Below are 21,655 nucleotides of genomic sequence, written 5' to 3'. Positions count from 1 at the left end.
GCATGCGCAACAATATCGAAGGAAGCCCAAATTAATCGGGCATGTGAGCCGCTCTGCGTTTGTCATGAGAATTTGCATTTTAAGGTTGATGTCCTCGCACTGATCCCGTCACTGAAGCTTGCGTTTTACGTGTGTGCACGCCGCACGGATGGCAGAGCACAACTTGGCTTCAAAGACCCCATGCACATCCGTGTCCCACATGAAAAGCATATAGACGTGGCTGACATGAGAGTATTAAAATAAAGGTACATCTTAAAAAAATATCTATATCGATATTTACGCATTGTATCGATAACATTGGATCGTTGGTTATTGGATCAATGAATCGATCCAGATCGATGAATCATTACACCTCTAATATATATATATATATATATATATATATATATATATATATATGTTTAATAATCTTGGTTACAATTTTAAGCTAAATAATCGTGATTATCAGTTTAACCATTATGGTGCAGTTCTACTCTGAGTAGAACACAGGCAATGTCCAGGTAGTCTCGCATAGCCCATGGCATAGGCCTGGGCTCTATAGCAGCTTCAATTGGCAAAGAACTGCTCATTTATACAGGAAAAGCCATCTAACTGACAAGTTAAGCGACCAATCACAGTCAGTTTTGTCATTACGGTGTATGTAAGGGCAGGGTTAACGGAGATGTATCATACCATAATAAAAAAATATTTATATAATGACGCGCGAGTCTGCGTGAGCGTTTGCACAGAAAACACACATGAGAATAGCAGAAAATGTGTAGAGAGTCCAAATACAACACAGAAAACCTCATTATAGAGAATTTCACAGACATAAGTAAAAAAAAGAAGAAAATGCATCTCTGCTCATGGATATCCGCTTTACTTTCTGCTCTGTGCCTCAAACGAAACTCTGAATATATTTTGTTCTCAAAAGCATTCATTCTATTAACCCGGAACCTTGTGAACACAACTTGGCTTCCAGACGGACTGATAAAACTTCCTGTGTGCATCTACTCATGGAAGTTCTATCGAACCAGCCAATCAGATTGAGTTGATCGAGAAAGCGCTTTCCAGTTTTGTGTGCTATATGCATCAGACGGTTAGAGAACAGACTGTGGGCAGCTGAGACTAATGTCTAGGTAACATCAAACCAATAACTCATGTTAAATGTTCCTCCGCAAGTTGCTAGAGTGCCCAAAGTTACGTAGTGCAGCTTTAACATCTCGGTAATGACTGTAACCTTTAGAGGTGTAAATATTTGTGATTCTTTACCTAACAATTACGATGCTTCGTCAAATCACAAATTTGGTCATGATTCAATTCGGCAGTCTTCTGGCATGCCACTAACAACAGCAAAGACAGGCAGTAAAATGACCAACGTCACACATCTAACTCGTTTCTGCTTCACAAGTAAGGAAGGCGCCTTAAATCTCTGTCTCCCTGGCTGTCTTCTGGCATGCCGTCAACAACAGTAAAAACAGAGTGTAACCATCCTGCGTACAGGGAAGATTTTGCACTCTCTTGGTCAAATCTTGGTGGCCGGAGTGTGAAATTAATGGTGTGGCCGCATCGCTAGGAAGGCCTCAAGCGATAAAGGATGAATGAAGCAATTATTTTTCTTTGTTAGTTCATGACACTAAATGCATTTACAATTGTTAACAAATAGAACCTTATTTTTAAATGTTACCTATCTGCCTGTGATGATCAGAAACTACTCATGCTCAAATTAATAATTTTTCAAGATGCAATTTTTTATGTAGACAGCAGAACACACATACATGCGCTCAATTTCTTTTGCAATGTTTCCAAGATGGCAGCACCATTATTCCTCGTCACCGATTTGCCTTGTGCTAAATTTATTGTGTTGTCATCCAGAGCCCCTTCCCCAGATGTATGTGTTTTTAAACGTCACGTATGCAAGTGAACTGTGGTTGGTTGTTTTTGTCAATCAGAAAGCTACTCGCCAGTTCTTTTTGATGGAATACATCGAGAAATCAGGCTTGAAAGATTATTTAAATTAGATCATCCAACACTGTTTGAAAATACAAAAATGAAGGTAATTTTCTCTGATTCTATTAAGTTTTCATTCGTACTGTAGTGCACAATTATAGTTTCAGTTTAGCTTTTGTTTTTTGAAAACTCATGTTTTTATTGTAGTTAAAGGTTTTGTAAGCGATTTCAGCCATTCTACTTCCACGTGACTGAGCCATTGGATTAACCACGCCCCCTCTTTCCAAAACCCAGAACTCCAAAGAAACCAAAATGAGCTAAATTTAAATGAGCAGAAATGGTAGTTAAAAACAACAGTAGTAAAATAGTTTATAAAGTCTAGAGTTGTCACAGAGACCGGTAAGACATCTAAGGGCACTTATTTCATTAATATCTTTCAGGGAGTAGGAATACCTTTCCATGGAAAAAAAAAAATAAATTAAAAAAAATAAAAATAAAAATAGCTTACAGCACCTTTAACGAAAATATTATTTGACTGCTAGTTATCATCTTTGTGTTCATTAACAATAATAACCTTGATATGAAGTGAGTTACTGAAGTGAGATGGTCATTAATAAGGGGACAATCGGACAGGAGTTTGACTCACCCACTACTAAATATGGATTTTTTTTTAACATAGTGTAATGATTGCAAGCAATGTTTTACACAACTGTAGCTTACCTAAGCATACCATAAGCCAGTGTAGACCGTAGAGTTGTGGGGCCAAAGTGAGTGATGTTCCTCCTATGCAGACTCTCCTCTGTGAGAGCAATACCAATTACAACTTCATTATTGTGGATATTCAACAGCACCTGGTAATTAACAGAGAAACAATGACATTACAGTCCCTTCCTTTGTTCTGATTTAAAATGTTTAGTATACACCAATCAGCCACAACATTAAAACCACCTGCCAATATTGTGTAGGTCCCCCTTGTGCCACCAAAACAGTGCCAACCCGCATCTCAGAAAAGCATTCCGAGATGCTATTCTACTCACCACAATTGTACAGAGCGGTTATCTGAGTTACCATAGACTCTGTCAGTTCGAACCAGTCTGGCCATTCTCTGTTCATCTCTCTCATCAACAAGGCGTTTCCATCCGCAGAACTGCCCCTCACTGGATGTTTTTTGTTTTTGGCACCATTCTGAGGAAATTCTAGAGACTGTTGTGTGAAAGGAGATCAGCAGTTACAGTAATATTCAAACCAGCCCATCCGGCACCAACAATCATCCATGTGATTTTGTAATAAGCCAATCGTGTGGCAGCAGTGCAATGCTTAAAATCAAGCAGATATAGTGATTTGGAGCGTGGCATGATTGTTGTTGCCAGATGGGCTGGTGAGTATTTCTGTAACTGCTGATCTCCTGGGACTTTCACACATAACAGTCTCTAGAATTTACTCCGAATGGTGCCAGAAACAAAAAGCATCCAGTGAGGGGCAGTTCTGTGGACGAAAATGCCTTGTTGATGAGAGAGGTCAACCGAGAATGGCCAGACTGGTTCGAACAGACAGTCTACGGTAACTCAGATGACATCTCTGTACAACTGTGGTGAGAAGAAAGGGTTGGTACTGATCTGGCGGCATGAGGGGGACCTACACAATATTAGGCAGGTAGTTTTAATGTTATGGCTGATCGGTGTATTTTTATTACTGCACACAACACCATTTTGAAGTGTTTAGGAACTACTTCACACTTTTAAAAAAGGTAGACTAGGGTAAAAAAAAAAAAAAAAAAAAATCATTAACCAGTGAACTTATAAATAAGAGTTTGCCTTGGTTGTCGGCACAACAACAATAATACAGTGCAAACATTACAGTGCAACAACAGGAAATATTATAAACTAAGTCGAAGGTAGGTGATGTTGATATACTGTATATGTGTTGCTACATATATGACGAATGAATTGAGTGGGAATTCACAAAATGTTCTTAAGTAGAAAATTCCTAACTATCATTTTCTTCTTAATTTCTAACTTAAGAAAAAAGTTAAGAATATTTTGTATTGCCGAAAAAACTTAAGCATTCAAATTCTCGAAAAAAACCCGTCGTAAATAACATCTTAAAGTTAGGATATCCTCACAGTTGTCTTAAATTCTAAAAGGTAAGATGTTTAATTAATTGAACTGGGTTGTTTTAAATGTGATGCGTTCTATCATGTTGAGTCTGAAGTTTTAATGGGCTGCTTATGTAGAAATGTGATTTTAGACCAAAACACGTTTCTGACTTGTGATTAATGATATTTTTATTTTCAGCTTTCAAACCATGTAAATGTTATCACCAAATTGAAATAATAAATGTTGTTTTGAAGCTTCTTAATGTGGTGACCAATCAGGCTAATTCAAACAGATAAGCTGCATATAGCGCTCTCTGCAATCTTTAGAGTTCATAGAAACATAATAACTATAACATTAGAAAGCTGAGACTTTCTTTTTCACCCCCCATCCACATCCCTATCGGAGTTGGTCACAGCGGATACAGCCTCTGCCACCCTTTCCCATTTAATTTCCGATGTGATGTAATTATCAAGGATAACTTTTACCTTGCGGTAATTTCCTCAACAAGAACCTCTTGTCTACTAAAGTTTTTATTTTATTTATTTTCCTCCACATCAAATTAAAAGTTATGAAATGGTTAGCAACAACTAAATTCTCCTTTGACGGTTAATGTCGTTAAACTAACACATCTCACGCACTTTACGTTCAAAAAAATTAACGTGAGGTGCTTGCCATTTAAAAAAACAAAAAGATACATTTCGTTACGATTTGCCAGTGTTGAAGTATTGAATTTGTTGTAGGCTATTAGTCAAGGCAACACCATTAGCAGGCTGATCAAACAATGTCAAAGCCTGTCTTTTTATTCTTAAGAAAAAAATGAAGATGCTCTTAAGAAAATATTTGAGAACTTAATTTTTCAAGAACTGCACTTGGGAACGGTCTTACGAACACCTTATAATCTATCCTAAGAACTTTCTTAATAACATTTTTGTGAATCCAGCCCCTGATTCTGATTCCGATTTAGTACTTTTGAAGTATGCCCTAATGAACCAAATTAGTCTTTTGTTTTTTCAGTTGAGTCTGTTTATTCATCTGGAGTCTTTTTTTTTTTTTGCTGTGAATCTTCTTCTGCAACTCGTATCCAAGACTTTATCTGGTTCATTAATTATCCGCCGATTTTTTTCTTCACCGTTGATTGGCTTCCCTAACATTACTCCATCTTCAACAAGACCTCCAGACTGTCAGCGCAACCTAAGAATCTCCCTTCCAACGAACCAAGGCAATGCAAGTACATTACCTCCAGTTTCTCGCTAAACTGGTGCATTAAGTTTCATAACCCCATTTAAAATGAATGTGCGGGTTAAATGAATGAAATGAAGGTTCATTGAAGACAAGATCTACTAAATTCCATATATTGTCAGTATTCCGTAAATTTTCGGTGCTTCAAAGTTCATCCCTTGTGTGCTAACCTGTGTGTGCGCGCGCTAGTTTGTGCAGTAGTTGTAGGATTGTACAAAAAAGTCTAGTCTATATTCAAAGTGTAGTTCTGTGGTTCATGCTCACAATTAATGTCATTAAACTGCATAAAACTCAGGAAAAAATAAAATATTAGTTTCATACGATGTTCATGTCCAACAACCAGTAGCGTAACCAACAAGAAAATCATTCCAAATAAGAACAGGTAGTTTTTTCCTAACAAAAGGAGTGCTCGAAGTGATGCAACAATCTCAGTACCACCAGCTTTCCATGCTTTACAAGTGATTTGCTTCCACAAAATGCTCGCAGCCCCCTGAGCTCGATTTCTGTGTACAATTTATTCAAAAATTGATTAACAGTTTAATTTAGTCATGATACTAAGTAGTTCAATGTTAAGTTGATATACTGATGTGTAAAACTGTGCACACTGCCTGGCCAAAAAAAAAAAAAAAAAAAGTTGCATACTCTATTTCGTTGGACCACCTTTAGCTTTTATTACGGTACACATTCATCATGGCATTGTTTCAACAAACTTATGCAACATCACAACATTTATTTCCATCCAGAGTTGCATTAATTTTTGGCCGAGATCTTGTATTGATGACGGGACAGTCAAACCACTCCATAAAGTCTTTTCCAGCACATCCCAAAGACTTTCAATGGGGTTACGGTCAGGACTCTGTGGTGGCCAATTCATGTGTGAAAATGACTCCTCATGCTCCCTGAACCACTCTTTTACAATTTGAGCTTGTTGAATCTTGGCATTGCCGTCCTGGGATAAGCCCGTGCCTTTAGGGAAGAAACAATCCATTGATGGGATAACTCGGTCATTCAGTACATTCAGGAAATCAGCTGACTTCATTTTATTACCTCATAATGTTGCTGAGCCTAGACCTGACCAACTGAAGCAACCCCAGATCTTAACACTGCCTCCAGAGGCTTGAACAGTAGGCACTATGCATGACGGGTGCATCGCTTCATGTGCTTCCCTTCCTACCCTGACGTGCCCATTGCTGTGAAACAGGGTAAATCTGGACTCCTAAGACCACATAACCTTTTTCCATTGCTCCACAGTCCAATTTTTATGCTCCCTAGCAAATTGAAGGTGTTTTTTCTGATTAGCCTCACTAACAAGTGGCTTTCTTGTGGCCACACAGCTGTTTAGTCCCAATCATGCAAGTTCTCATTGCATTGTGCGTTTGGAAATACATTTACTTTCACTTTTAAATGTGACTTCAATCATTTTAGTGATCTACGATAACATTCATTCAAGATTTTTTTTCCAACCACATTTCTTCTGTGAAGCTGATGGTTCAACACTATCCTTTCAGGTTTTAATAATGCGACAGTTCTTAACCCAATTCCAGTGATTTCAGCAATCTTCATAGTTGTTTTCTTTGCTTGATGCAGGCCAATAATTTGCCCCTTCTGAAACACAGTAACATCTTTTCCACGACCACGGGATACGTCTTCCGACATGGTTGTTTAAGAAATTAGATGCTACACACTGCATCAGATAGGGTTAAAATAATTTTTGCCAGCTGAAACATATTAATCACTTCAATAATAATCCAATCATAGGCTCTTAAGTATCTGCTTATTTAAATCCAAACGGCGACTTGTTGTTTGGCCAGGCAGTGTATTTCAGCTAAACAGTTCTCAGCTTTTTTGGATGTGCAGCTGATATAAAGAATATGGGAATTTATAACATGACTAAAATGTGGTAATGTTAACAGATTTATGATGGAGTCTGAGATGTAAACATAAGAAACATAAAATGTCCCAGATTAAACTAATTTATCCTATATAGATAGGCCAAGACAAAATATAGAAAAACTAAAATAATATGTATAATATAGTAAGGCTAAAATAATAAGCCTATAGATCCAATGTAAAAAAGATAAAATAGATGTCATGGACAATAAGCTCTAAAAAGATCCAAATGACAGTTGCTCGTTTTGCATGCTAAGTAAGCTCTGAATATATTTTTGACTTTACCCAACTTCAGACATCTCACACCAAAATAAACTTGTTACAGTGAGGCACTTACAATAGAAGTGAATGGGGCCAATTTTTAAAGGGTTAAAAGGCAGTAATGTGCTGCAAAAGCTTATAATTTTATAAAAGCAATTAAATGTATTCTTCTGTTAAAACTTATACATTATTTCAGTTGTGAAGATTTTTAAATTGCTGTTTTTACGGTTGTTTAAGGGTTACCCCTTATGTCGTCATGGCAACAAATTTGTAAAATTGGATTTAACTTTAAACAGAAAATGTTAGTAGGTGATTTTATCACACTAAAATGTTTATGTCTTGTGGCTATACTTTTGAGACATGGAGTACTTTAACATTTACTGATTGGCCCCATTTACTTCCAATGTAAGTACCTCACTGTTACCTAGATTTTTGCCTTTTTTTAAAGAAAAGGAGGGACAAGTCAAAATAATTTTTTGTGGTAATTAACATTATGCTACAAATGCTGTTGATTGAGCTTAACTTGTATTGAACTGGATAGGTTGCTTTGATCTACATACTGCTGAGAAATGTATTTTTATTTTTTTCTCCCCAATTTGGAATGCCCATTTCCCAATGTGCTCCAAGTCCTCGTGGTGGCATAGTGACTCGCCTCAATCCAGGTGGCGGAGGATGAATCTCAGTTGGGTCTGAGACCGTCAATCCGCACATCTTAACACGTGGCTGGTTGAGCGCGTCACCGCGGAGACATAGCGTGTGTGGAGGCTTCAAGTTATTCTCCGCGGCATCCAAGCACAACTCATCACAAGCCCCACCGAGAGCGAGAACCACACATTATAGCGACCACAAGGGGGTTACCCCATGTGACTGTACCCTCCCTAGCAACCAGGCCAATTTGGTTGCTTAGGAGACCTGGCTGGAGTCACTCAGCATGCCCTGGATTCGAACTCGTGACTCCAGGGGTGGTAGTCAGCGTCAATACTCGCTGAGCTACCCAGGCCCCGACGTATTTGTTTCTTTATCATTAGAACAATTCTTAGTCTAAAGAATTTGTAACCCCAGTGTGGTTTGAAATGCTAAAATGAGTCACTCAATTTGCATGCTGAGTAAGCTCTGAATATATTTTTGACATTACCCAGCTCTAGACATCTCACACCAAAATAAGAGATTAAGCCTAAGAAATTGCTCAAAGGATGAAATCTCAACGCCAAGCAGGTCCACACACTTTCCAAAATGTTTGCTGTGGTAATAAGAAAAAGGTCAGTTGTGTTGCACAATTTCTGAACCTTACCTCAACATCAAATTTGGTCATATCTGCTTTCCAATGAAAGAGCTCTTGTATTGCTCCTCCAAAGTCTCGTGCAGCATCATTCGAGGTGAAGCAGTGTTTGTCTCCAGCTCGGCTGCATGTCACTCGAAACTTTAAAGGCATGGCCTCTGACTCCTGACCAAATCCCACGATTTCAGGAAGCTTTTCTTCCTGTGGGCCATTTTCTGAATGAGAAACATCTCTTTGGTTCTCCTTCACCTGAAGATCGTCAAGATCTACCCAGAGGCTCTCTGGATCTAATGGGACAGTATGCGTACATTTGGTGTCAACACTGCCACAATGATCTAATTTTGTGGAGTTCGTTTTTTTCTGATGTCCTTTCTTCTTCTTTATCGAGTTGTTCACCTTCCAGGCTTCTAAGGCATTTGTCCAAGGCAGCCTGTTGGCCAGCTCTTGCAGCTCCAATTGCACTTCCTCCTGTTAAAAAAAAATACATCCTGTATACAGTCAGACCCTTAACATCAGCATATAATGGAGCGTCTCTAAATTCGAGACTGTTCTTATGACTCTCTTTTTTTATTTATTTTTATTACACTGTCTCCAACCAGACGCCATGTAATAAGATTCCAGTGACAAGCAATCTGCCTTTCAACACTGACACGGCTGTGCGATGCAGTGGGGATCTCCTACGCTTAAATGACTAATAAAATCTAAAAATTACAAACTAGTCAAGCGGGACAGTCTGTGAATGTTGAATATAAATTCTTATTCTCACTGAAGTTGCGTATGGACATACCCTTTCTAAGGCAATCCTCAAAAGGATAAATACACAATCACCCACATTAAAAGGGTAAGGTCACTCTATGAATCACATCCTTATACTGCCTATTATAACGTTTTGTATTCATGCAGTACTCGTGTTATTTTGGTGAGCTCCATGTCACAAATAGGAAATCAGAGAAAAAGTCGGGGGCAGACATTATGTCTGTAACCTCTCCTCCATTGTGAATCGGCATGTGAGACTGACCTCCACCTGAAGACAGCAAGATCTTAGCAATACAGTCAGTAGGTGTGACACCCTCGGCTAAAAAAACTGAACCAGCTAGTGAGATGCCAGCTTTAATATACTGTTATGGGAAGGATTTTGCCAAATGAGAGTTCACAACAGATGGGGTTACTCAGCGCTACACCACAGAAACCTACAGTAGCAATCAACAGAATGTCCTGTCACTTGTCACGGGTGGTTAGGACAAAAACACCTTTTTTCATGTCACATCTGGTTAGGACACAGTGTACTACAATACTGTTTACATTTTATGCACATTTTGTTGTAAAGCATTGTTCAATTAATCAATCCATTAAACAATCAATCCATTAAATCCATGAAAACTCTATACTAAAAATCACACATACCTTTGTGTCTTTGAACTGGTAGTTATCATATTCTTGAACAACAACGAATAGATTGTCTACAGACTTCAGGCGATGCACCTTTAAAAAATGAATAAACACATTTGCAGAAACTTAAAACTTTGCAGAATGGTTGAGCGTTGCTGTCATGTTGTGTGAGGCTTCCTCTGTGTGCCAGGTGTTTTACTTGCATTTAAATCCAGCGATTTACAAGTTAATGCTACAACATACTACAACAAATGTGATTCATGTTAAGGAGACACAATCCATTGTTCAGTTGAGGTTTTACTGTTTTACTTGCTGGGAGCATTAATCATATCCACACAGTATTTTGCCTCTTTGTATATTTTCAGAATAAAATGTCAGTGCTGTTTATAGAGCTTGTACTGAACCTGGAATAATTCATTAAATATATTAGTGATGTTGTAGGCAAAAGCAGATGTCATAGATTATGCGATTAGGAGACGCTCTAGGCCAGGATGTTTCAAGATGGATCAGGAATTCACAAGGAGAGTGGAAAGTTAATTTATTATAAAAGGCAGTATTCCTCCAGTGCCGCAAGTTAGTCAGAGACAACACTTTTTTTTTATTTAACTTGAAATAGTTGTTTTTAAAAAAACGGATGAAGCACCAGCTCTTCTCACTGTAAGATAAATATCCTCAACTGTCATCTGCAAAAACATTTAAAAAACTAGCAATTTCTCCCAAAACACCTTGAACTTGTTTATCAGCATAGGAACACAGGGTTTCTGGTCTACGCCAGCTGTCACAGTAGTCCCTGGGGCTAAATGCAGAAGTGACTGTGAAAGGAGTCTTAAAAGGTGCCGTTAGCAATTTTAGCCATTATGGAACTTCCGAGAAGAGCCGCTGAAATAGACACGCCTCCTCTTCTCAAAACCCCGCCCTCCACAGATTCTGTTGACCGTCACCGAGCAGAAAAGCAGCAGTGTGTCTTCTCAGAGTTGTTAAAAACAAATGAAGCAAAAAAGTGCACTCAACTGCCAACTGCTATGAATCTGAATATAGCATTGAAGCTGAATGAGCAGTTTCAACAACTCCACACTATGAGAACACAAAAAATTATTGAAAGACAGAAAACACAAACTCTTCTGATTTGCTGATTAAAGAATGTGACCGTGGCCCGTTTGTCAGCTTTTCACAGTCTAGTGCTGCCACAGAGACCATTGAGATATCTTAAGACACTTATTTCAGGGATATCTTTTTTTTAATCCACTTGATAATGTTCAATATCGATATATCGTGCATCCCTAATATACATATAATGCACTGACAATTCGCTACCATAAACGAACCCATATTTGAAAAACAAAAAACATGCTTTTAGCTGGTAGTGTACTTAAGCACCTTGGCGTGAAAATTTGGCAATACTACTTTGTCACATATGATGACACCCCTGTATGAGTGCTACAGTGTGAAGACTTATTGTATTTACTCAAAAAATAAAAAGAAAGAGTAACTAAATGTACACTGCCTGGCCAAAAATTTGCATACTCTATTTCGTTGGACCATCTTTAGCTTGGATTATGGCGTGCATTCATCGTGAAACTGTTTCAACAAACTTATGCAATATCACAACATATATTTCCGTCCAGAGTTGCATTTATTTTTGGCCAAGATCTTATATTGATATTTATGTGTGAAAATGATTCCTCATGCTCCCTGAACCACTTTTTTACAATTTGAGTCCGATGAATCTTGGCATTGTTGTCCTGGAATATGCTCATGCCATCAAGGAAGAAAATATCCATTGATGGGATAACCTAGTCATTTAGTACAGTCAGCTGATTTCATTTTATTGCCGTATAACATTGTTGAGACTAGACCTGACCAACTGAAGCAAACCCAGATTATAACACTGCCTCCAAAGGCTTGTACAATGGGCACTATGCATGGCGGGTGCATCGCTTCATGCACTTCCCTTCTTACCCTGACACGCCCATCGCTTTGGAATAGGGTAAATCTGGACTCATCAAACCACATGACCTTTTTCCACGGCTCCAGTCCAGTCTTTATGCTCCCTAGCAAATTGAAGTCGTTTTAGCCTCACTAACCAGTGGCTTTCTTGTGGCCACACAGTCCCAGTCCTCTACGTTCTCGTTGCATTGTGCATGTGGAAATGCTCTTACATTCACTATTAAACATAGCTTGTGAGTTCTACTGTCGATTTTTATGATGTGACCAAGCACTTTAGTGATCATTCAAGATTTTTTTCCGACCACATTTCTTTCGTGAAGCTGATGGTTCAACATTATCCTTCCAGGTTTTATAATGCATTGGACAGTTCTTAACCCAATTCCAGTGATTTCAGCAATCTCCTTAGTTGTTTTCTTTTCTTGATGCAGGCCAATAATTTGCCCCTTCTGAAACACTGTAACATCTTTCCATTTTTGTAAAATTTCCACAATCATGGGATACGTCTTCCGACATGGCTGTTTAAGAACTGAGGAGCTGCACACTGCATCAATTAGGGTTAAAAAAAAATTGTTATCAGCTGAAACATATTATTCACTGCAATAATGATCCAATCATAGGCTCTTAAGTATCTGCTTATTTAAATCCAAACGGTGACTTTTTGTTTGGCCAGGCAGTGTGTTTTTATCTTTAACATAATTTACATAGGCTGATTTATACATTTTGATACACTAATTGCAAATTATTTTGATTGTCTAACAACCTTAGGTATTTCAACCTTAGGTTAACAATTTGAAACCATCCCTGGTAAAGCAGAATTTTAAACAAAAATCAATTATTCAGATTTACATGAATCATGTAGCCTAGAAAATTTGAATTCTATAAATAATTTAAAAAAAATATCTTCGTAAAAATCTCTTTCTCTCAGTAGTACTGTTTATGTTGTTGGAATAGATTTAGATAGGCCCGGATGTGTCAACAAACATTTAGGCAATTTTACCACGTAGAAAACAGTTTTAACTTTACTCTTTGTATTTTATTTTCATTTTACTATTAAAGTTTCTCAGTATCACTATTGATGTGTAAATTGTTGTCCAACCTCTTCTAAAGCAGCACATAAACAGCTTTGTCATGAGGCACCTTTTACTATTCTCAGCACTGTTCAGGATGCAACAATCACAGTTGTTTGTGATAACTGTAAAGTTTTTTTTGTGTAAATTACACAGGCAGATTTACACTTGTATCTTAGTTCCAATCCTTGAAATTAATAGATTTAAACAAACATACTTTTCGAGAGCAAACGCTTTCGGACTAAAGGCTGATTTATACGTCTGTGTTGACCCTACAGCAGACAGCAGTGGCCAACACGTAGGTCTGCATTTATAGTTCGGCGTTGGTGTCTGTGTTGTTCTGCGAGTACACAGCCAAAATTCTAATTATACATTCATAAATAAAAGCAATTTAATTAGTGGATTTAAAAGTATTTATTAAATTATTGTAGCATTAAAAATGAGTTCAAAGTATGTGAACTGTTGTAATTTAGGTACATATTAATTATACATAATGAGGAGCAAATAAATGAGAAAAATACTGTATGCTTTCTTGAATCGCTTAAATAATAATAAATAAATATTTTGGCATACTTTTGACATTCCATGCTGGAAAAGAAATCATCAAATTAATTAATAACTACTTGCTTAGCAAACACTAAACAGGTGTCATTTTAAAGACTATACAATGCATATAGGCAATATAACTAACTCTTACCAGGTGCTTTTATAATTTGCTGACAAATTATACGTTTTCCATTTCCATAACTTATAAAATATGATTATTTACTGTACACAATACTGTCAATCTGATCAAATCATCATGCAGATCGGAAAGTTCGTGAGTAGAATACAACACATTATTTAACTCACATATCAAATTAATATCAAGTAAAAGCCATGAGAAAATAAGCTTTTAGAGTTTATAAGCCGTAAACAGATATCTTCTGTCACGTTTCGCTTGTAACTTCTTGAAACACAAACGGAACATAAAAACCGCAGATGCTCCCGATTAAGACAATTGCTTTAATGGTCCCCGAGTCCATATTCAATGTGATATGATGCATAGATATTAAAATAATCTAGTGTAAATTGCGGCACGACCTCAGATATCATCCTGTTTATTATCCTGGGGGACGGTCTCTGGTTACAAAATGCACCAATCACAGCTGTTGTGGTCTACGTCAACGTCAGGCCACGGCGTAGGCTACGGCTTAACAGCTGTAGTTATGTGTAGCCTACGGCGTAGGTTTAAAGCAGAAGTATAAATTGGCCTTAAGTCCAAAAACATCCTGAGTTTTGCATTTGCTCCATTCTCCCCATTATTTGTTTATCTTGAGATGTTCTCATTCTCATAAATTGAGAATTAATTTTAAGTTTAATTTTGTCACATTTTAGGGATCGTTAACCCAAAAATTAAAATTGTCTAACTCACCTTCATGCTATCCCAGATGTGTATGACTTTTTTTTTTCTTCTGCTGAACACAAATGAACATTTTTAGAAGAATATCTCAGCCCTGTATGTCTATGTAATGTAAGTGAATGGTGCTCAGGCCTTTGAAGCTCCAAAAAGTAGATATGGTCAGCATAAAAGTAATCCATACTACTCCAGTGGTTTGATCAATGTCTTCTGAAGCAATCCAGTTGGTTTTGGGAGAGAAAACACCAAAATATAACTCCTTTTTCACTGTACATCTTGCCATTGCAGTCTCTAGGCACCGTCATGATTTCAAGCTCGATTGCACCTCCTAGCACTTGACTCATGTGCAGAGCGCTATATGGCAGTATAGGAAGTGTAATCGAGCTTAAAATCATGACCGCCAAGGAGACTGCTGTCAAGATGTACAGTGAAAAGGGAGTTACATTGTGGTCTGTTTTCACCCATATTATTGACATATCTTAAATGGCACGAGGGGGAGTAAATGAAAAGAGAATTTTCATTTTTGGGTGAACTAAACCTTTAATCTTAGGTTTATCACATAGCATATTGCCGCCGCATTATCCAACAAGCTTATCACGTATTGCATTATCCCTTCATATCATGCAGCCCTAGTGGTCAGTTGTAAACCTTTTTATTTTTCAGAAGAAAAAAAAAATAATAAAAAAAAAAACAAAAAACAAAAAAAACTGTCAGATATTTAATATGGTGGGGCAAAGAAATAGGCAATGGGACTTGTTATATGAGGAAATAATGTTATTTTGCCTACATTACCAAGACTGACTTTCTCGCATTTTATTAATACCAACATTTTGAATATTATCCTCTTTACAATATGGCCCTACCAACTTTCAAACCAAATCTACACGCTTGGTTGTTGGTTAACCCTTTGCTTTGGAAGACAACGTGGTAAAAAACATTTTTGATGACAGCACTTGTACTACCAGGAAGTGGTAAGTTACTAAAATGTTGCAGCGGGATGTGCTGATGATATAACAATGGCATAACATTTCTGCAACACTGTGAAAATGTGGTTCTATTATTATAAAAACCCATCATTTGTCTTAAGTACATCAGATATAAACATCACTATGTGAAAAAAAATGTTTTACAACATAGCTGTGTTTGCTTTGATATTTTGTTGGTAAACCTTTTGCTTTGAAAGATAAAGTGGTAAAAAAAAAAGTAGGGCTTTTGAGTCCTGACATTTTGGAAACAACTCTGATTTCTGGAGTCAATTCAAGTCTCTTTTTTTCTGATTCTTATTAGATTCTGAAAAAAAAAAGAAAAAAAAAGGCAAAGTTAAATCTCATAAACAACACAATATAAAGTGTTGTTTACATGATTTATGATAGCATGAATGACAAAAGATCTTTATTTGATTTTCTATTTATTAATTCTTGATTGTCTACTAAGAGGTCTATTCTAAAAATAATATATGCACATCCCAATACGCAATGCTTCAATCCCTCAGGATTGAATTTGAGGGAAGGTTGGCTGAGCAGATGCGTACTTCGAAGGACTAATGCAAATAATGTTAAAAGCACCATTTTGCCCACAATGAAATTGCCAGTTACCACTCATTAGTTGTTCTTGTTTAGAAAGAGGTATTGTATTAAAACGTATTGTCCACTACCTTTCGTACACTGAATAAAATGTCCAACCAATACATTAGCTTGATGATTTTAGCTATTTAAAAATCAAACTAAACGATTTCTAGACAGCCCCTACATTATAGTAAACAGTACACATGATCGGTTTTAAAAATAGGCTATACATCATAATCCTTCCTTAAAATGTTTTTTATTTTCATTTGAATTTTAACACAGTAACACAAACTGGTAGCTTGTATAGATTCATATTATGTATGCATTAGTGCCCGACTAATGTCACTCATGTCTGTTTGCTGTTAGCCAGCTATAGTTTGTCAGTGCAGTCAGTAATGTAGCAGATTGAAAGGTAAACAGAGCATCTTTTTGCAGCTCAGCAAACAGCGGTGCGGTGGTGGAATGTGTCTGATGAGTGATGATTTCATGATATGTTGTTATGTAGTTGGTGAGACACAATGCTGGAAAGTAAAATAAACAACATCCGTCTTTTACTCTCCGTGACAATGAGCCTACAGCTAACTAGCTAATCACGTAGCTACTTTCAGTAACTACATTTCCATCCAAGGATTTTTTGCGAAAAATGTTTTGCCGCATCAAAATAAAGCTGATGGAAATGCAAATTATCACTGAAATTTCACAAGTGTCAACATAATATTTTTCCGTTTAACTCTAGCGCATAAACTATGTCGATACATCAAATGTCACTTTTTGTCGAGAAAATTGGCATTAACGCAAAATGTAGTGTCACAAGACATAATTTACCCCAATCCTTAGCCTGTGTTAATCATGACGACAAGGTATAGGATCCTTGAAAGCCAATTTATTGTACGTGATTATGGATTGATCTGAACGGCATAAAGATCCGATCACTGCAAATATGACACTTCCAGGAGTGCCAACACAAATATCTTGAATCAAGACATGCACATTGACAAGTGCACGGAGAACAAATGAGTGGCCACTCTTTGCGATTAATCGAGGTAGACATCTGTTTATTAATTAACGTTTATTTTACACACCATTCAAAATAATAGACGGCAGTCACGGAATTAGCCCACAATACAAAAAACATATAATTTCTGTCCACATAGATGTTTTAAATTAAAAATAAATACACAATACTAGAAGAAAAGCTTCAGTGTGCTTTTCTGGAACACTAACATAGCCCAATTATATTAAATTATTGTTTATACTTTTGAAAAAATGCTGGCAAAATTCCCTGTATTAAATTAAATAAATTACCAAACAAAAAACGCATTATATTAAAAAAATTAATTACCAAACGAAAAAAAAATTTTTTTTTTGACTATATATATGCCTTTTCTTTACACAAACTTAAATTAGAGGTACCCTGTTCTGTAGACGAATAAAGTTGGCTGAATGACATTTCTACACTTCAAGACTATAAACTATCAGAACTATTTGTCCAATGCGGAGTTCACTTTCAGAAAACGAGTTTTTAACCTTTTAAAACGTTTAAATATTTTAAATCTAACCCTCTTTACCTCGGATCGCATTAACTGAGCTTCTTCAGAAATGTAAATTGCATTATGACGCTAAAATTAATTTTATATGATAATCAAGTTCAGTTGGTCGTTAAAAGTTGTGGGACAAATATACGGGACATAATGCAGTTGAGATGGCAATGCTTTAGATTAGATAATTGTTCAAAATAGCCTATTGAATATCAGGAATGTATCATATGTAAACCCTGATATTACACTGCATCAGTTTTTCTTTAATAGCTGTGCACAAAGCATATACACTTCGATGGATGGTCCTTATACTAAGACCGAAAATTTCCCAGCTTGAACAGGGCCATGGCGATTCGCTTTCAGGTCAGAACCGGTGGCAACCTGCAATAGGCGCAACATCAGGACCAATATTATAGTCCAAAAGGGCAACTGCTCTCTTTTGATTGCAATTCCTCATCTTCTGATTGCATTTTTTGTGAAATTAAAATGACAGTAAGCTGGCTAATTTCAATGAATTGTCTCAATACTCTCCCCCATTTTACCAAAACTTCGGAGGAAAACAATTAGGGACATCTGGGAGGCGAATTAGCAATAAACGCACATTCCTGTATGGAAACGGCTTAAGGGCAGATTTATTTTGCGATAAACCAAAACTTATGCGACAAAGTGTTTTTTTAGGCATGACGTCATCACGCACACCATTTTTATCGATAAAAGGCCATTTGAATGGAAACAGGCAGAAGACGGCAAATTTTTACGCATTTCACTTTCTCGATAATAAAATAGCGCGATAAGTGGATGGAAACTAGACTACTGTTGTCAGCTGAGTGGAAGCTAATGAGTAAACATGTATTCACCAAACTGTTTTGTTCAGGATTCACAGTTTGGTACACCCTTCAACCGAACAATTCCAGTTGTTGCATTTATAAAATGTAATATTTAAAAGTCTGGTTTTCCACCGTTGAAAGTTTCCCCTGAACTTTTATAGCAGAATACGGTGTAACACCGCTGCTTATCTGTTTATCTTGACTCAGCAGTATTAATATAATCAGCATTTGACTGATACTAAACAGTAATACTAATGTTTATTTAGCTATTTATTGTATTTTTATTTATTCTTTATTTTGTCAGTGTTCATTTCTAGAATTTGTTGACAATGTATAATAATAATGTCAAATATTCTTTGATAAATATTTGTTTAAGAAATCAGCCTTCTGAGTACCTTTACATAGTCGTATCGGTGCAAAATCGGTGAAAAATCCACATAGAAAATGTGTTTTCATTCCAGCTCAAAAATTAAATATATCGGCCACCGTACTGGTAATCTGTGAATTTTCCCTCTCTAAAATCGGTATTGGTCTCAAAAATCCCATATCAGTCGGGCTCTAGTATGCATGCTATATTTTGTGATGAATTAACAGTTCCACACAAAAAAATTAACTCTGACTGTGCCCCTAAAGTTTTTCACTTAAGGGCACGAGTGCTCCTAAACAAAAATGTTTGCGTAGAACCCTATTTAGGCTATTAGTTTTTTCATAAAAATACTATAGATAATTTGTTTAAGAAAGACTATCAACATTAACCTAATAACAGTAACGTGGAGCCATCCATGGTCTTACCTGTGGTAATGGCCTTATCATTACAAATGCCACTGTTAAACAATGGTAGAACAATGGCAAGCGTTCATATAGGTAAGTACTATTTAGAATGAAGGGGTTCAAATTCCATGAATTATGGACAAATTATTGAAAATTTGTCCTCCTGCTTAATATATTCTAAATGTGACTTAAATCATTAGTCTGGTGTCCTTCTAAACTAATATAATTCTGGTTCAAACATAATGTCCAAACAAATCCATGCAGTTACAGTCTCTAGTTACCTTTGTCACTTTTTGTGGGATGGGGGATTTTGGCTAGTGAAAATACTGAGTGGCTTGTGACCTTGGAACACAACAAGCCACAGTGGCCGGTGAGCCAAAAAGTTAATTTCAAACCTTGCTTATAATATCTTTATAGCTTATTATAATGGTAATATATGGAGGGTGGATACCCTTAGCCCCTCATAGCTTCAACAATGAGCTCTAAAATACGGCTTCAGCCCCTAATGTTTTCAAACAGAGACTTCCATGCTCCTCTAAACACCTGCCCTGCAGCGGCGTGGCCGAATGTACGCAAACAGTATACAGTTAATGTTGCAGTATACAGTTACAGTATACTGTATGAAAATACAGCTGTTTCGAGCTTCTCGCGCAAAGAACGAGGAAAATTTCGCCGCGAGTATACCGGGGCCTTAATAGTTACAAAGAGACGTGAAGCGAAACAACTTAACAACGATTGTGCAACGTTCTGAAAATACCCATTTATAAATAAATATATAAATAATAAAAAAAATACATCAGTCGTCTTAAGTACGTCGGATAAAAACCTTATCACGACGTAGTTGTGCTTGCTGGGACTAGCACTGTCCGGTTGATCGGATCACCCAAAAAGCATCTTACCAAGTGGGTCACAATTAGGTGAAGATTAGCTTATATAAAAATTCATACAAATCCATAGAAGACTAACCTTTTGAAGCTTATCCGTTGTTATATTAAAATATATTCTGCCTCTGTCTTTGCTAACTCTGGCAGTGGCCTCGAGCTTCTCCTGAACCTCCTCCGCTGCTGTAAGCTCGAATCCGGTCGGAACAGTCGCTCCGATAGTCACAGTCTGGTCGAGCTCTTGCATTTTCAAATCCAGAATGTACTGCAATAAAAGAAACTGATGCAAAATTAACTAAGCCACTACACTAGTATCCTCTAATAAAAAATGTTTTGCATGTTTGGTAGCGTTTCCATGATAATATAATTTAAATCTTATTTAATAACTACGTTAGAAAACACAAGTGACACCTACTGACAAAAAACTGGAACTTTTCAGTTTTGGCCAACTCTTGTTTGCTTGCTACTGCGCTAAGTAAACATTTAACGGCAGAAACTAATCTAATAACATAAGTCGTTCGTTCGGTGGTGGGTAGAGTGAACTAAAAATGTGCCGCTGCTGCTGCTGCTGCTTCTTTTTACAGTTGGCAAACCAACTATTACCCGCATTACCGCCACTTACTGGACGGGAGTGTGGAACGTCGACGATTGAAAGGGGGAAGAAGACTACTGGACCTAGATTCTATCACATAAATCGGTGCATCATTCACGTTGGACTGACTTCCAGACTTTTGTGAGAGCCATTGTAAAGATATGTTGAATCCTTAATTTTTGTGTGAGCTTTATTCTTTCTGCATCATATGCGATCTCCCTCTACCTTTACATGAGCAGGTACCCATAGAAAGTACACTCACTGAGCACTGTATTAGGAACACTATCGTCCTAATAAAGTGCCCGACGTGGTCTTCTGCGGTTGTAGCCTATCCGCCTCAAGGTTCGACTGTTGTGCATTCTGAGATGCTATTCTGCTCACTACAATTGTACAGAGGGGTTATCCAAGTTACCGTAGCCTTTCTGTCAGCACAAACTATTCATATGTTATTTCATATTTTAGACTTTGGAATGGAACACACCCCATCATTCAGATGAGATAGAAAAGATGTAGCAGCACAAGCCAGATCTGTCTGAACTCTTTGCCGAATTTCACCAAACCCTTGCATAGATACTGTAGGTGCCTAATGTACTTGTTAAATTCATCAATATTTACAGTGTTTGATGAAGTTTAAATATTTCATCATTTATTTTAGCCCCTGTAAATATATGCATTTTGTATGCATAATTTGTAGTATTTACATTGAGTTTGCATTATGTATAAAAATCGTTAAAATAGTACTGTCTCTTTAAGAACAGTGGCTGTTCAGCGAATGTGTTTCGGTTGAGCAGTTTCTTTACCACATCCGTGCTGTGTATTTGAATTAATCTGACTGTAAATAACAGAACAGGTATTAAAAGAAGATTGCGTAGGTCTCAACTTTAAAAGATAATTGGACCAGGGGGGCCCTAAAAGAAAACTGGCCCCGGGGCCCTTGCTGATCATAATCCGCCCCATAACCGATAGACCTATTTACTATACAGTA

General features: G+C 37.0%; 1 protein-coding gene across 3 annotated transcripts in view; it reads right to left on the bottom strand.

Annotated features, from left to right (window-relative positions):
* The window catches only part of thumpd3 (THUMP domain containing 3), a 70,319-nt gene extending 49,666 nt beyond the window's left edge, over window positions 1–20,653 (bottom strand). Inside the window, exons 1-5 of one of the 3 annotated variants that reach the window (XM_051706678.1) lie at window positions 20,494–20,653; window positions 20,164–20,358; window positions 10,099–10,176; window positions 8,707–9,162; window positions 2,650–2,780 (exon numbers count right to left, since the gene is read on the bottom strand). In XM_051706678.1, the coding sequence (XP_051562638.1) occupies window positions 2,650–2,780; window positions 8,707–9,162; window positions 10,099–10,176; window positions 20,164–20,325 (827 nt within the window). In that variant the 5' untranslated portion in view covers window positions 20,326–20,358; window positions 20,494–20,653. Of the gene's footprint in view, window positions 1–2,649; window positions 2,781–8,706; window positions 9,163–10,098; window positions 10,177–20,163; window positions 20,359–20,493 lie in introns of those variants that run through there. The other 2 variants (XM_051706677.1, XM_051706679.1) reach the window with 2 other exon arrangements.
* Window positions 20,654–21,655: the final 1,002 nt, after the last annotated feature.

The sequence above is a fragment of the Myxocyprinus asiaticus genome, chromosome 9 (genome assembly GCF_019703515.2).
Source record: "Myxocyprinus asiaticus isolate MX2 ecotype Aquarium Trade chromosome 9, UBuf_Myxa_2, whole genome shotgun sequence".
NCBI lineage: Eukaryota > Metazoa > Chordata > Actinopteri > Cypriniformes > Catostomidae > Myxocyprinus > Myxocyprinus asiaticus.
The sequence above is the reverse complement of the archived record's forward strand: the minus strand, read 5'-3'. Positions and strand labels throughout refer to the sequence as shown.